Consider the following 14,952-nt stretch of genomic DNA (forward strand, 5'->3'; position numbering starts at 1 on the left):
ATAAGAGGGGAAAGGGAAATGACGATTAGTTCAGAACGCTATGATATTGTCTCGATTATAACCAAAAAAGTTCTGCAAAGTCATGAACAATGACCATAAGTAGCACTACTGAACAACATATACCTAAAGTAGTTGGAAAATTCTGTGACTTTTTTATACCACATGTAAAAAACAATTATTTAAAAAATTAAGGAGAAAGTGAGTTTACAGGTATGCAAAATTGCTGCAAACATATATGACCTATGGACTACATGTTAATAATGATTCTACAATCATACATATATATGTATACACACACACATATGACATTTGGAATTACTAAAATATGGCTGAGCTTGAGCTATAATGTATCTAATATCCCTATAGTTATAATGAAGCTAGGGTAAAAGTAAATAATATGCCATAGACATGTACTTTTGAAGTATTTATAATCCCTTAGTGTCATTGAAAACCTAGCGCATCCAGAGTAGGGAACATCAGGAATGGTGGGTCACACCAGTAGTACAACAGTTCAAGGAAGAGGTAAGGGGGTCAGGAGTCTAGGGCCACTCTCTTCTGTCTTACTCTCCAATGGGACATTTTTAATAACATGTTTAGGCTGGAAGACAGTAGAGTTCACATGCACCTTCACGAACAGTCTCCCACTATCAGCGTACAAACAGAGAGATTAATCTGTTATCATTGACATCCTCACACTGAACACCATTACCTCTGACTTCATCATCCTTCAGGCTGTGCTCGCTTCTGATGCTAAACAGTCTATACGTTTGTACAGACTCGGATCCTGCGCGTCAGTTCCCATGTGGCAAGTAATGAAAAGGTAGACAGTGAAAGCCTGTGGCTCCCTACCCTGTCTGTTCTATGGTCGTTTTTAGAGGTGGATGGCATGTGTGTCTAAGAATATGATTCAGTCAGAATGTCCTCTCCTTTCCATTTCATCAATCTGAGCCTGGAAAATGTAAATTCTTTAGTTTTCCCTTGAAAACTCCAGGGGACAGAAAAGTCCAACAATGACATGACTGTGGATTTGCTTTCTCCTGGAGGTTTAGGACACAGACAACCAACAAACATATAGGTCTGACCTAGCAGGTATTTGATGACACTACGTAACCAGTTCATCCACCAGCTTGATGATGTCACACTCTGGGGGCTGAAGCTTGGGCTGAACTACCATAGCTGTTCAGCTAAACCAACAAGAACAATGTGGGTTTAACACATGACAAAAAGCTCCTGTCTTATCCACCTTGCTGCCTCTCTCTTTTCCAGGGTGGAAAGCAGCCTTACTCCACACAGTGGAGAGTCACAGAGTGATTTGGGGTCTTCCAACGTCTGGATCCTTCAACGGCTACCATTGCTCTATCCTACAGACCCCAGACGATGGAGACTCTGTCATGGCCACTTAAGATGGGTAGAGAGTGAATCCCAGAGCACTCTGATCTCTTCTCTGTGGCACAAGTGTAGCCAGGCTATAAAGATTTGATGGCAGCCACATGCCAAAGAAATGGTGTCTGAGATGAGCACCGAGAGATCCCAAGACTATTCTCATCTATGTGATAAAATAATAAAGGTGTAGGCCAGCTTGAGCTACACTGCAACCTGTCTCAGAATGAACACACACACACACACACACACACACACACACACACACACACACAAAGATACAGAAACTATAGGTAATAAGATGCAGTCGAAAAAAACATTAAGTGAAAAATTTTTCGACATGATTTTGAAAAGTCAATATGAATTTTGAGAAATTTTTGGTTTTTAAATATGTTTGTGTACGCATGTGTCTGTGTGTATGTTTCTCATTGAAAAGGTCTAGTAGGGGAAATCCCTCAATGCCTAGATTGTTGCATTTATGTACATTTTGTCAATTAAAACACGAAAAGGGACACCACAGGAGAAAGACTGATTTCTGACAGGAATTGTAGAACATCTCTCTAAAAGCAAATGCAAGGAAACTCACAATATTACTGACGTCAGGATTATATCAGGAGATATGGTGTCTTAGTGGTCACAAAATAGATAGCTGTTGCTTGATAAATAGAATCCAGTGAATTCTGAGATCATAATGTATTTTTAAATTTAGGGGTTCATAACAACACTGAAAGAAACGGAAGCACTCCTCTTTGGGGCACAAAAACCCATCAACTTTCTATACTGAGAAGTAACAAATGAAGCAAAGATTTCAGGGGCATCTCCTGTAGTTCCAGACCTCATCAAATTGAAATGGAGATTAACCATGGCAGGGTGCGTGACTGGCGTGATTTACAATGCTACATGAAACCTAAGAGGCATGGAAGGGTAGAAAGAGAGTCAAAGGAACAGAGAAGAAGATGGGAGGTCCGAAATAATTAAGTATTAAAATAACAGTAATGAACTACCTTACTTTGGATGCACTTTTTAAAAATGAGCAAATCACAAAATAAAAAGAAAAGAAATAAAATGAAAAAGGAGGTTAAAAAACATGATTTTCAACTAGAATTATTAAGGGCTTTAAGGACTAACATCACTAAGATAATGAAAGATGGAACCATTTGACCTTTTATTAACACACTAGACACCACTTACACTATGATCAAAGGATCAGATTTGACCCCAGACCTGCCTGCAAATTCCTGGAAAGTACAGAGAAAATGGAACCATGTTGACCTGAAGTCAAACAATTGGCAAAACAAAGACTAAGAAATTAGACTATAAAAGGTCTAAGGAATTCTCAATAGGTAAACAGTAAGGAAAAGAAAGTAAAGAGAGACCTAAGGATTAAGGGGCTTATTTATTTTAAATCACTAATACCACACTACAATGAGCAGGGACATATTTTAATGTCATGACAGTGAGGGCTGGAAATGTAGCTCAGTAATAGAAGTCTACACTAGATTATTGCACAAGTATACATACAAGCATTCTTTCTATCTATCTATCTATCTATCTATCTATCTATCTATCTATCTACCTACCCACCCATCCATCCATCCATCCATCATCCATCATCTATTTATCTATCTACCCACCCATCCACCCATCCATCCATCCATCCATCCACCCACCCACCCACTCACCCACCCACCCACCCATCCATCCATTATCTATCTATCTATCTATCTATCTATCTATCTATCTATCTACCTACCTACCCACCCACCCACCCATCCACCCATCCATCCACCCATCCATCATTTATCTATCTCTGTCACTCCCTTCCTTCTCTTCCACACACACACACAATATCTGTGTCACTCTCCTCTTTCTCTCCCCCACACACAAAATCACAGTCATATTTAATTAGGATGGCTTTCACTATGTATATTTTATTGTATTATAAAATGATCTCATAAATATTAGATCTACTTATTGATCTGCTTTTCAGATCAGAAGAATCAACAAAGATGTTTGAAAATAGCAAAATGAAATATAGTACTTTGAATGCTAATGTTAAAAATAAGCAATTTTAAGTGCAAAAACACCCAATAACGACAAAAAGAAACAATAGCAACAACAACAAACAGGGAACCAAAAATGAAATAAGAGAATATAAAAATTTCCCAAGGGAAAGAAGAAAACATTTTGTCAAAGTCTGTTATTATATATATATATATATATATATATATATATATATATATCACCCTTCACTTGTATTTAAGATCATTTGTATGAAGATATGAAAGTAGAAAAGAATGAAAATAATCAATGGTTCTAGCGACCAGTTAGTTCAAGCCAGAAAATGTAAAACCTTGAGGCTTAGAGAATTATACTATACAGCATTCACATTTCCTCAAAATCTGTTAACTGCTAACCACTGGATCCAAAAACCATTCATCTTCTTTAATCCGTGCCTCCTGTAGACTTTCCAATTTGACTGCACTGCCCAGTCTGGGTTCTTTATTGCCTGATGTCAGTGCTGCCAACAGCAGCTGTTGCTTCTTCCAATTCTGTCCATGCTTCTGTCCTTACTTTATCATTCATCTTATTCACCACCTTTTCTCACAGTGACCTCTCAATGAGATCCTTCGTATATGGCTGCCCCACTTCATTCAACTGAGCTGTGTCTTCTAACCCTGCAGCAAGAGCCTGCAGATCTTCCCTTCTGTGCATCCTGTGTGTGCTAACTTCCAGCTCTTGAGTCAAGGTTTCTCTAAAGATCTCACCTCAGTCTTTGGTGCTTACTTTCCTCTCTGAAATGATTGGAGACTCTAAGGTCCCTGTCTCAGTCATCCCTTGAGGTTAAAAGGCCCTAGGTAAAATTTCAGCTACAGTTGTGAAGGTTCTCCAGCACGAACAGCCTGGAACGCGCCTGGACCCCTAGGCTTGGGTACTGCACTCCAGTAGCTTGTTCAGGTCTCAGCAGCCCTCACAATTCAAATCAGTTCATATGATTGAACACAGAGCTTTAAAACTTAAGACCAGATTATTGTACATATATATATATATATACACACACATATATGTATATATATACTGTATATATATACTTTATATATGCATACATATACATACATATATAATATACATATATTTGTATATATAATATAGATACATATATATGTACTTCAGTAATATATCTCTCCATATATATATATGTATATATATATAGTAATATATATATATATATTTCAAGGATATATAAAGAGTAAATTATACCTTACTTGTATTAACCCCTAAAAGCTGAGAGTTTACATATCTCACTGCATCTTCCATAAACTTCCAGAACAGGTGTCACCAAGAAAACAAATGATGACGATTACTGGTGAGAAGGTTGGGAAAGAGAACAGTTAGCCACCATATCCACTGTTTGTGAGAGTATTAACTGGTGGAGACACTAAAAAGAAAATGGCCATATGATGCAGCTATGCCGCCCGTGGACACATACCCAAAGGACTCTCCATCCTTCTATAGAGATGAATCCACATACACCTTCATTGCTGCTTTATGGATAATAGCTAGGAAATAGAATCAACTTAGATATCCTTTTAACCATCCTGACATCAGTTTTTCACATTTACTTCCTGTCTTGATAACTACATGCTATCTTCATTTTTCTAGTATTGCAGATGCATATAAGAGTTTTCAAAGCCAATTTGCTATAAATGTCAGAAGTTTGAAACTTCTGACCTCCAGACTCTTTTCAATATATTGCATATATTTGAATAAATATTGAATATTAATATATTTCTCTCTTTCCAACTTCTTGTAGAATCAATGAGAACTGACTGGGAATTAACATATGTAGTCAGGATAGTTTTGAAAAATATCCTTTTTTCCTCTGTTCTGGACTCTGCTGCTTACCAACCATCTTCCTGCTCTCCTATCCTTGTGACCAAAATTTATCCCATTAACAACAGACTCTGCCAGATGCTGACCAATACAGATGTGAATGCTCACTTCCAACCATGGGACTGAGCACAGGGACCACAATGGAGGAGTTAGGGGGAGGACTGAAGGAGCTGATGGGGCCTTATCTGGCATCAGTGGGAGGAGAGGCCCTTCGTCCTGTGAAGGCTTGATGCTCCGGTGTAGAGGAATGCTAGGGCGGTGAGGTGGGAGGGTGGGGGGAGCACCCTCATAAAAGCAGGACAAGGCGGGGTGGGATTGAGGGTTTGCAGAGAGGAAACCGGGAAAGGGGATAACATTTGAAATGTAAACAAATAAAATAGCTTGAAAATTAAAAAAAAAAAAAGAAAAGAAAAATACCCTTCACGTTACTTCTGGATGAATTTTGTAATATAAACTATCCTTTCACACTGTAGATCAATTTCTTCAGAAAACTTTCCTTTTCTCATTATAATAAATGCAAAAATTCAAGATATTTGATCTAAATGAAATAGTATCTATCATGAACAGTAAAAACCCCTAGCGATGGTGTAGTCTACAAGTTCCAACTACTTCCTAGGATGGTAGAGAGGAGCCTTCAGTGATGCTTTGGAAACTGCTGAAGGCAAGTAGGCATTTGGACGGGGCAGGGGCACAATGACTCAGGTGAAGATTTTTCACATTGACCCCTCAATTTTCTAAAGCTCGTGTTTCATATTTTCACATACATGTAGATGTTTATGTGCAGTAGAGGCAGGCAGTTGTGCCAACTGAGCCACCATTTTAAATACCATGTGACCAGAAGTTTCAAGCTCACCACTTTCGTTGACCCACAGCTGGCAGCAGCTGGAACTTGAAGAGGTCAGCCTCTCTCTAGTTGTTTTGCAAAGCAATTTGCATCTCATTTCACTAATTTCACTCTCCAATTACTACTCTCAAGCCATTGCCTAAATTATCTGTTGCTCCATAAGGAATGACATTTCCTTTGGCTGAGAAACTCACTGTATCACACCACATTAGCAGCAATGTGCCTCACCAAGGGCAAAGTGGTGGCTGACTCTCTAGTTTTGGCAGGCCCACTGAGGAGGCACCAGGCCAGTGCCTGCAGCGATTACTGACAGATTGGCCCAATTGCCATGGCTCTGACTACAGTCTGCATAAGATTACCAGTAACATATTACACAGCCTCATTTCAACTCACCAAAACAAATGGTGCCACCAAACCTACCCACGTATTGCGCTCCATTCAATAAATCCACTGCTGAATTTCTCTGCCCAATTCAGTGATGCATGTCTGCCAAGCTCTGTGATGATGGATGGAGTCATTAGCATTTTAGGTTTTACACAGAACCTGAAGCCAAAGCATATGGTCTGACAGATGTTCCAGCAATGGGCTCCATTTGATTTGCCATGTAACTGTCCACATACACTGGACCTTCCATGAACGAATTTCCATTTATTCATGGCAGGGTGACCCGTTTCAACCTTCTTCTATACCTAAATTATAAGGTATCCACAGAACACCAAGGACAGCCTTCTTTTATACTTTACTGAAATTAATGGTTACAAATTACCTTGGAACATAACCAAATCACTTTAGGTGGCAGGATTTACAAAGATTGGGGTATTGCCATTGATACAATGATGAGTTCAGTCAGTAAGTGGGACACTAGAAAAACAAGCATGGTGTGTTCAATATGCTAAAATGTATACTGTAGAATTAAGCAGGTGTTAACTCTTGGATTACAGAAGCCCACCCACCGACCCAAAGTTCTATCTAACTTCTGTGATGTTGTAGTACCCCAGAAAGTTGCTCAGTCCCAGTCCAGTCCACATTTCCTATACACAGCCAATTTTGGGGGGCTGGAGAAATGGCTCAGCATTTTAGGGTAATTGAGACCTGAATTTGATTCCTAGCACCAAGAATGTGGCTCACTACTGTCTGTTACTACAGTTCCAAGGGACCCAATGCCCTCTTCTAACCTCCATGGACAGCAAGCACAAACATGGTGTACCTATAACTATATACAGGCAAGATACTCATATACATAAAATAAGCAAATGTTAAGAAAGTCATGAAAAGGCCATCATTTTTTTCAATTTTTTTAAATTGGATATTTTCTTTATTTACATTTCAAATGCCATCCCATTTCCCAGTTTCCCCTCTGGAACACCCCTATCCCATACCCCCTTCTCCCTGCTCCACCACCCATCCACCCACTTCTGCCTTCCTGCCCTGGCATTCCCCTACACTGGGGCATCAAGCCTTCTTAGTACCAAGGGCCTCTCCTCCCATTGAAGCTTGACAAGGCCATAGCTGGAGCCAAGGGTCCTTCCATGTGTACTCTTTGGTTGGTGGATTAGTCCCTGGGTGCAGTCGGTGGGGAAGGGGAGTTTGGTTGGTTGATATTGTTGTTCTTCCTATGGGTTGCAAACCCCTTCAGCTCCTTCAGTCCTTTCTCTAGCTCCTCCATTAGGGACCACATACTTAGTCCAATGGTTGGCTGGGAGCATCTGCCTCTGAATTGATCAGGCTCTGGCAGAGCCTTTCAGGAGACAGCTATATCAGGCTCCTGTCAGCAAACACTTCTTGTCATCCACAATAGTGTCTGGGTTTGGTGACTGTATATGGGCTGGATCTCCAGGTGGGGCAGTCTCTGGATAGCCTTTCCTTCAGTCTCTACTAAAGGCCATTATTTTAATTCCTCATTTTCTGTATTCTAAAAGTTAATGCAAAGCTGATCATATGTGCTAAATTAATTTTATTCTGTCTTCTACTTAAAATACATGGTGGAGGCATTCCATATGTGTAAAATATATGGTGCTGGGGTTCCAAACATGTAATTCACATGGTATGTGTACCGTTACATGCACCAGCAGTTCAGTTTTCTATTGTTAAACACAAGAACAGTATCCTATTGCTTGAATGCAAACCAACCTCTTGATAAATTCTACTGCTAAGGATCCTTAGGAATTTTAAGTTATTAGTAATTATGAATAATCATGTTATAGACAGTCTTAATATCTTAGTTAAGAAATGCCTTTATATCTCTTGAGTCAATATGTAAAAAGATGCTACGACAGCATGTTGGTCAGTGGCTTTTAAATTCTCTTTGCCCTTTTGGAGTTAAGTGACACATTTGCCAGGCTAGCCTCAAACCTATGTCAATGGTAACCTAGGTTGACTTGAACTTGATAATCCTTGTCATTGCTTACTGACTACTGAGACTCAGAGCTTTGTGCCTTTCAGACAACCACACTACCACCTAAGCTATATAAACCCAAGTCTTATCTGCTTTCTCCTCAATCACTATAACTGCTATTTATATTTCTTGGGGAAAAAATATAGCATAAAAAAGAAACATGAACAACATCAATTTATAAAAGTTGTAACCTCACATTAGTTTCCTACATGAATATTTCCTGTCTTGTCTCACAAATACAAGCAGATATTCAAAAATTATTTCAGTATACATGTAAAATTCTACTGGCATTCTTAATTCTTGTAATCTGATCATAAGTCTTTTATTGTGAACTATCTATTTTCTAGAATTAGAGATTCTTAGAAATACAACTAAAAGCTTAAAGGGTGTTAGGGAATAAAAAACATGTACAAAAACATTAATGTTGATAATTTGCCAAAACTGTTTAGCATTTAAGCCTAGAGTACATGTGAGCACCCTGGACTTTCTGAAAGGAAAGTATTTTACACAGGAGTACAGGCATTATCCTACATCTCCTTTACAGTAGCAGGCTCCTGTCAGCAAACACTTCTTGCATCCACAATAGTGTCTGGGTTTGGGGACTTTATATGGGCTGGATCTCCAGGTTGGGCAGTCTCTGGATAGCCTTCCCTTCAGTCTCTACTAAAGGCCATTATTTTAATTCCTCATTTTCTGTATTATCTTAAAATATATCTTAAAATATATTTTATATAATATGACAAGACATGGCTTTTCTTTCAAAGTTGAGTATTGGAAGCCATTATAGCTTTTGTTACTTTAGCCCATATCAAGCCATTCTGCTGAGACACAACAAAATGACTGTGTGGAGGACCTAGGAGGATGCCGATTGCTTGTCACACCTGCCCCATGGTAGAGCACAGCTGCTCTATTATTATTCCGCTTCCCCTGTGAGAGAATGTGTAACCTTTAACTGAGCTGATTCACGTACATTCCATCTTGGGTATCTGGGTAGACATTTTCAGTACTTGTTCTTACAATGAAAGTCAATTTAAGAGACCATTTCTTTTCATATAAAACTAATAGCATAAAATTTTTACATTATTCCGTCAAATAAAAGAAGGTTATTAAGGCCATGTTTCAGACCCTCACAAATAATAATAAGCCCCAATTTAACATTTTATAGATGGAAAGGATTTTAGTTTCCACCAAACATCTTCTTTTCTAGATAAGGAAATAAAGGCTCAGATGGTCCAATGAGTTCTAAGCCCATCACAATTAACTAGGTTCCAAAAGGGTAGAAATGCAGTCAGAATTCAGGATCCCAACCCCTCACATGTTATTCTCTATAAGAAATAAAAACACTTTACCACCTGTAGAAGTGACTGAGTAGACGCATCCATGGTGGCGTCACAATTTTTCCTGTTTACTTATGTTTTTACTTCTTTTGGCAAAAGATGAATAGTTCTTAAAGTGATAATCAAATTTTGGTTGACTCATATATACATAAGGAACAGTGAGTCCTATGTAATTAATTACTATATATCACCACTATGAAAAGTATATTTTATTTCAGGAACTGAAAAGATGGCTCAGTGGTTAATAACCCTTAGTGCTCTTCCTGAGAACCCGGGTTCAATTTCCAGCACACACAAAACAGCTGACATTTACCTGTTAATTCCAATCCCAGAGAATCCCTCTTCTGGTGTCTTGGAAAACCAAGTATGCATATTATCCACAGGCATACAAATAGGCAAAATAAGCCTTTGTAGGCCTTTAATCCCTACACTAAGGACACCCAGGAAGGCAAACTTTTGTGAGTTCAAGGCTAGCCTGATTTACACAAGGAGTTTTAGGAAAGGCAGGGCAATATAATGAGACTTGTCGCAAAAAAAAAAAAAATGACAAAAGCTAAACACACACAAAAGTTTTTTAATTAAAAAATGTATTCTGTGAAAACATCACCAAACTAAGTAAATGGTATATTTTAATATCGTTTTTGGGTGTCTTAAAAATTCTTCTTTAAGAATTTTTAAGAAAAAATATTAAGGAAATTTATGTGTCATTATTAAAAACGTAGCAAGGTAAACTTGTGCAGTGCTGGAGACCCTGCAATGCGCAGTGCTGGAGCCCACGCAATGAGCAGTGCTGGAGACAACGCAATGCACAGTACTGGAGCCCACGCAATGCGCAGTGCTGGAGCCCACGCAATGAGGAGTGCTGGAGCCCACGCAATGCACAGTGCTGGAGCCCACGCAATGCGCAGTGCTGGAGCCCACGCAATGCGCAGTGCTGGAGACCCTGCAATGAGCAGTGCTGGAGCCCACGCAATGCGCAGTGCTGGAGTCCACGCAATGCGCAGTGCTCGAGACCACGCAATGAGCAGTGCTCGAGACCACGCAATGCACAGTACTGGAGCCCACGCAATGCGCAGTGCTGGAGACCCTGCAATGAGCAGTGCTGGAGCCCACGCAATGCGCAGTGCTGGAGTCCACGCAATGCGCAGTGTTGCAGACCCTGCAATGAGCAGTGCTGGAGCCCACGCAATGCGCAGTGCTGGAGTCCACGCAATGCGCAGTGCTGGAGTCCACGCAATGAGAAGTGCTCGAGACCACGCAATGCACAGTACTGGAGACCATGCAATGTGCAGTGCTGGAGACCCTGCAATGCGCAGTGCTGGATACAACAACCATGGCAACGTAGGAAACAAACACAAAATCACCATCTGTAGCCAATGCAAAGACTCCAAGAAGGCGAAAAGCAAAGAGAGTAAAACTTGCAGAGAGCATTTAGCACCACCACTGCTCAGAAAATGGCAGAAGAGAAAATCACAAGACCACAATAAAAATGAGCCAATCCGCAGAGGAGAAAAGAAGAAAAGCGAGCAGTGTTTTCTCTGCAGCCTGCTCAGACCAGCTCTGTCCAGAACGGCTTTGTTGCCACAAGCCAGCTGGTGTCTGTGGATACAGACCCTTTTTATCTCAATGTCACATTAAATCCTGGAGCGTAAAACCAGTGGCTGGCTGTGGAGCCATTTCTGGTTCCCCAAGAGTGGACTATCAGTCTCACAGCTAAGACCAAATATCAACCAATGTTCCCATTGGAAAAAAAAAAAAAAAGACAAAAAACGATGAGAAAGTAGGACTGAAATAATTTTTAAACCACTACAGGCTGCAAGTATGAGCTAATGGGTTCCGCATCCAACAGATTATCCATTAAGTGATGTGCTCCCTGGGATAAGTATTCTAATTCCCAATAACTATAGGTAGGAAAAATTAACATAAGGAGAGAGCAGCAGCAACAACAACAACAACAACAACAACAACAATAGCCTTTCTTTTTTCCTTTTCAAATTTGGGCCAAAGAGAAAATATTATAATGACTACAAATCAAATAAATTACAAGAGTAGTCATATGTGGGCTGATGTACTATGATATATGTCTCTGGTCACCTCATTGGACTGACAGGAATCGGGTGACACTTGTAGTACCTGTAACACTAGTCAGAGACAATATACTGTATTTGCTTTTAATGACAGTGCACTACAAGTATCGTCTTTGTACAGAGATACTTAATACAGAGAAAGTATTAAAGGTATCGCTGTCACCGTTAGGTGCTGGGATCTGCAGGTAGCTTTGTAGGAAGCCAGTAAGTACCCCTAGCACTAACTACACTACGCTGAAGGATATGGCAAAATTACATCATGATGTCCGTGCTCACAGAACTAACTTAAACCTTTAAAGGTTTGTCTTTATCTACTGGGATTCTCTGGTATTTAGATTTCTAAATTAGCCAAATACTTTTCCTTACTGTGATGCAGATGAAAGCAGATAGTTGACAGGTCAGAGGTGGGTAAAGCACTTGCCTCACAGGCCTACGAACCACCCACAGACAGGTGTCTGTGGCAGCACACCTGACGAGGGAAAGGCAGGCAATACCTGGAGCTCAACAAGCAATCAGTGTAGCCCACTGAGAAAGACCCAGGTTAAGTGGGAAATTTCCTCTCAAAATAATGAAGAGATCAAGGAAAGAAGATACCCGATGATTGTACACCTCTCATGGCATCTGCACATTACCTCCTCAAACACATAAGTGCAAACTCAGAATAAAGTGCAAACACACAGAATAAAAATGGAAGTCTAGATGATAGGCATTGTTAAAACTGCCTTCAAGCAGTCAGCTAAACAGGCTCCTAGCTCCAGTCTTCTGGTTTTAGGGATACCCTTCCACACACCTCGCTCGCACCTTGCTGCAGATCCCAGCACCTAACGGTAACATCAATACCTTTAATACTTTCTCTGAATGCAAAACACTTCTAAACTCTGTGGATTTGTCTGATTCTTTGGAAGCATTGTGACATGTGCATTTCTCCAACATCTATGTCAATTACAATCAATTCAATAGGAATTTATTAAGGATCTCACTCATACAAGCGAGATGTTCAAATGTCAGATTTACAGCAACTCTGAACGTCTAAAAATGAAAAAGAAAAAAGAAAACAAAAACAAAAAAAACAGAGAAACCTTTACATTGTTTCTCTTCCATTCTCTCTCTCTCTCCACACCCCCCATGGTAGTTTTGTATCCTAAGAATGTCGCGTAGTTCCCACATCAATAATATCTTCTTAGAAGTTCACTTTTCAAAATATTTTTTAAGAAAATTTTTACTTTTGTTGCCTTTTCAAAGCTTCTGGAGAATTTTTCTTTAGAGTTTCAGCCTAACACTAGAGAATCACCGAGTATCGCTAGACCCCAATGCCAGTATCAATTAGTTCCCTGCATCTTCAGTTGGATTATGTAAAAGCGAAGAGTGTGTTAGAAATCTCCAGTCAGCCATACCATACCAATAGCCTGCCCATGAGCTCGGGACAGAAACGGGAGGAGAGAAAGAGTCACAGCCACAAACAGTGCAGTGTTTTTATAAACCAAGTGATCCCTTTATCTCAGCCGCCGGCAGGGCCTTACCTGCAGCCATAACTTGTTGCGCACAGCGTCTCTCCCTGTAGCGATGCACTGAAAGGTAGCATTCTGCCCTGCATTGACCTCCACATCACCCAGACGGAGGAAATGGGGAGATTTATCTGTTTAAAAGAAAGGAGGGAAAGGGGAATACATGGTTTGTTCACAAAAAAAGATGTACCATGCTGCCTGTCACAGAAGAACATTGTTCTTAATATGCCTACCTTTGACTCACATAATTATTTAGAAAGAACCTGAAGTTCCTTTCCTCTAGGCCACGCTGCTTCTTCTCTTACACTCGCAGTTTTCCTTCTTAATACATCTCATACATAGTCACTCATCCTTTCAGAGCTGGATCGAGGCCGAACGAGTATGCAGTGCTTGTGAGCATATTCTAATAGCTGCTGTAGCACAGCTCGATGCGTAATAATAACAGTTATATCAAAATCTGACTCGATGAAACAGGTACCTCTCTGTCTAATGGGAAACAGTGGACACACGTAAAGACATCTTACACTCTGACAGCTATGCACCCACTTGGCTATTTATCCGCGAGCTGAAAAGTTTTTCAAATTTAATAGTTGTCCATCAGAAAAGGAGACATTTTTGTTTATTTAAAAATTGGAGTATCTCTTTCTTGTTTGCTTATAGCCGTGGGAAAGTTCCACAAAGGACTATCGGACCAATAGAAATAATGTCTGTAGTCATGTAGTTCTGCATGGGTGATTTGACTGTCAAATGAGTACTTGGTACAAATATCCTTTTAAATCTGAAGCCCTGTCAGTTTTTACCATTGAAGAAAAATACAGGCCAAGTTAAGCCTCGGTGAATATGTACAATAATAAGCATCTTCATGAGTCCTACCGCCCTGCAACTGCGACTGTTCTGCCCAATTCATGATCATCAATTTCTTGATTCACAAGCCTTTCTTTATCATCAGACATATAAGGTGCAGACATGAAAGGCAGACAGAAATGAAGTCCAGTTACACTTTGGAGTAAACAAGCTTACTAAGCTAACTTGAACTTGGAGCAGGATCAGGTTGTTACCTTTCTGAGCATATAATACACAGGATAAATAATTTGATCTTTGGCTGACACAACCTTCTCTGGCAGCACACAAACTGAGCAGAAAGTCAAATCCACAGGACCCAGTCTAGACACGATTATCAAGAAGGGAGACAGCCTACATGCTCACTGTTAACATGATAAAACCACTCAGTTGAGGAACAAGGCTTGGCTGTGACCTCATGAATCCATTTTTCCCTGCATTAGAAATGGTTCACTGTGGAGGACTATGGAACACGAAGCTCTCTCACACAGGACCTATAACATTTTTCTGCTGAGAAATCATATTATGAAGAAAGTCTAAACTGCTGCCAGCCCCTACTGAATGATGCAATAGTTGTTTTGTGGTATCTGATTAAGCACAATTTTAAGTAGGAAGTCTGAGAAACAGTGAGTGCTCGAACAAGGACCTCATGAAACGGTGTCAATAAACC

General features: G+C 40.0%; 1 protein-coding gene across 3 annotated transcripts in view; it reads right to left on the minus strand.

Annotated features, from left to right (window-relative positions):
• Positions 1 to 14,952, minus strand: part of Ptprk (protein tyrosine phosphatase receptor type K) — a 510,436-nt gene that overhangs the window by 253,598 nt on the left and 241,886 nt on the right. For all 3 annotated transcript variants that reach the window (XM_052169637.1, XM_052169636.1, XM_052169635.1), the window contains exon 5: positions 13,458 to 13,573. In XM_052169637.1, coding sequence (XP_052025597.1) covers positions 13,458 to 13,573 — 116 coding nt within the window. The remainder of the gene's footprint in view (positions 1 to 13,457; positions 13,574 to 14,952) is intronic.

This window comes from Apodemus sylvaticus, chromosome 23 (genome assembly GCF_947179515.1).
Source record: "Apodemus sylvaticus chromosome 23, mApoSyl1.1, whole genome shotgun sequence".
NCBI classification, from domain to species: Eukaryota; Metazoa; Chordata; class Mammalia; order Rodentia; family Muridae; genus Apodemus; species Apodemus sylvaticus.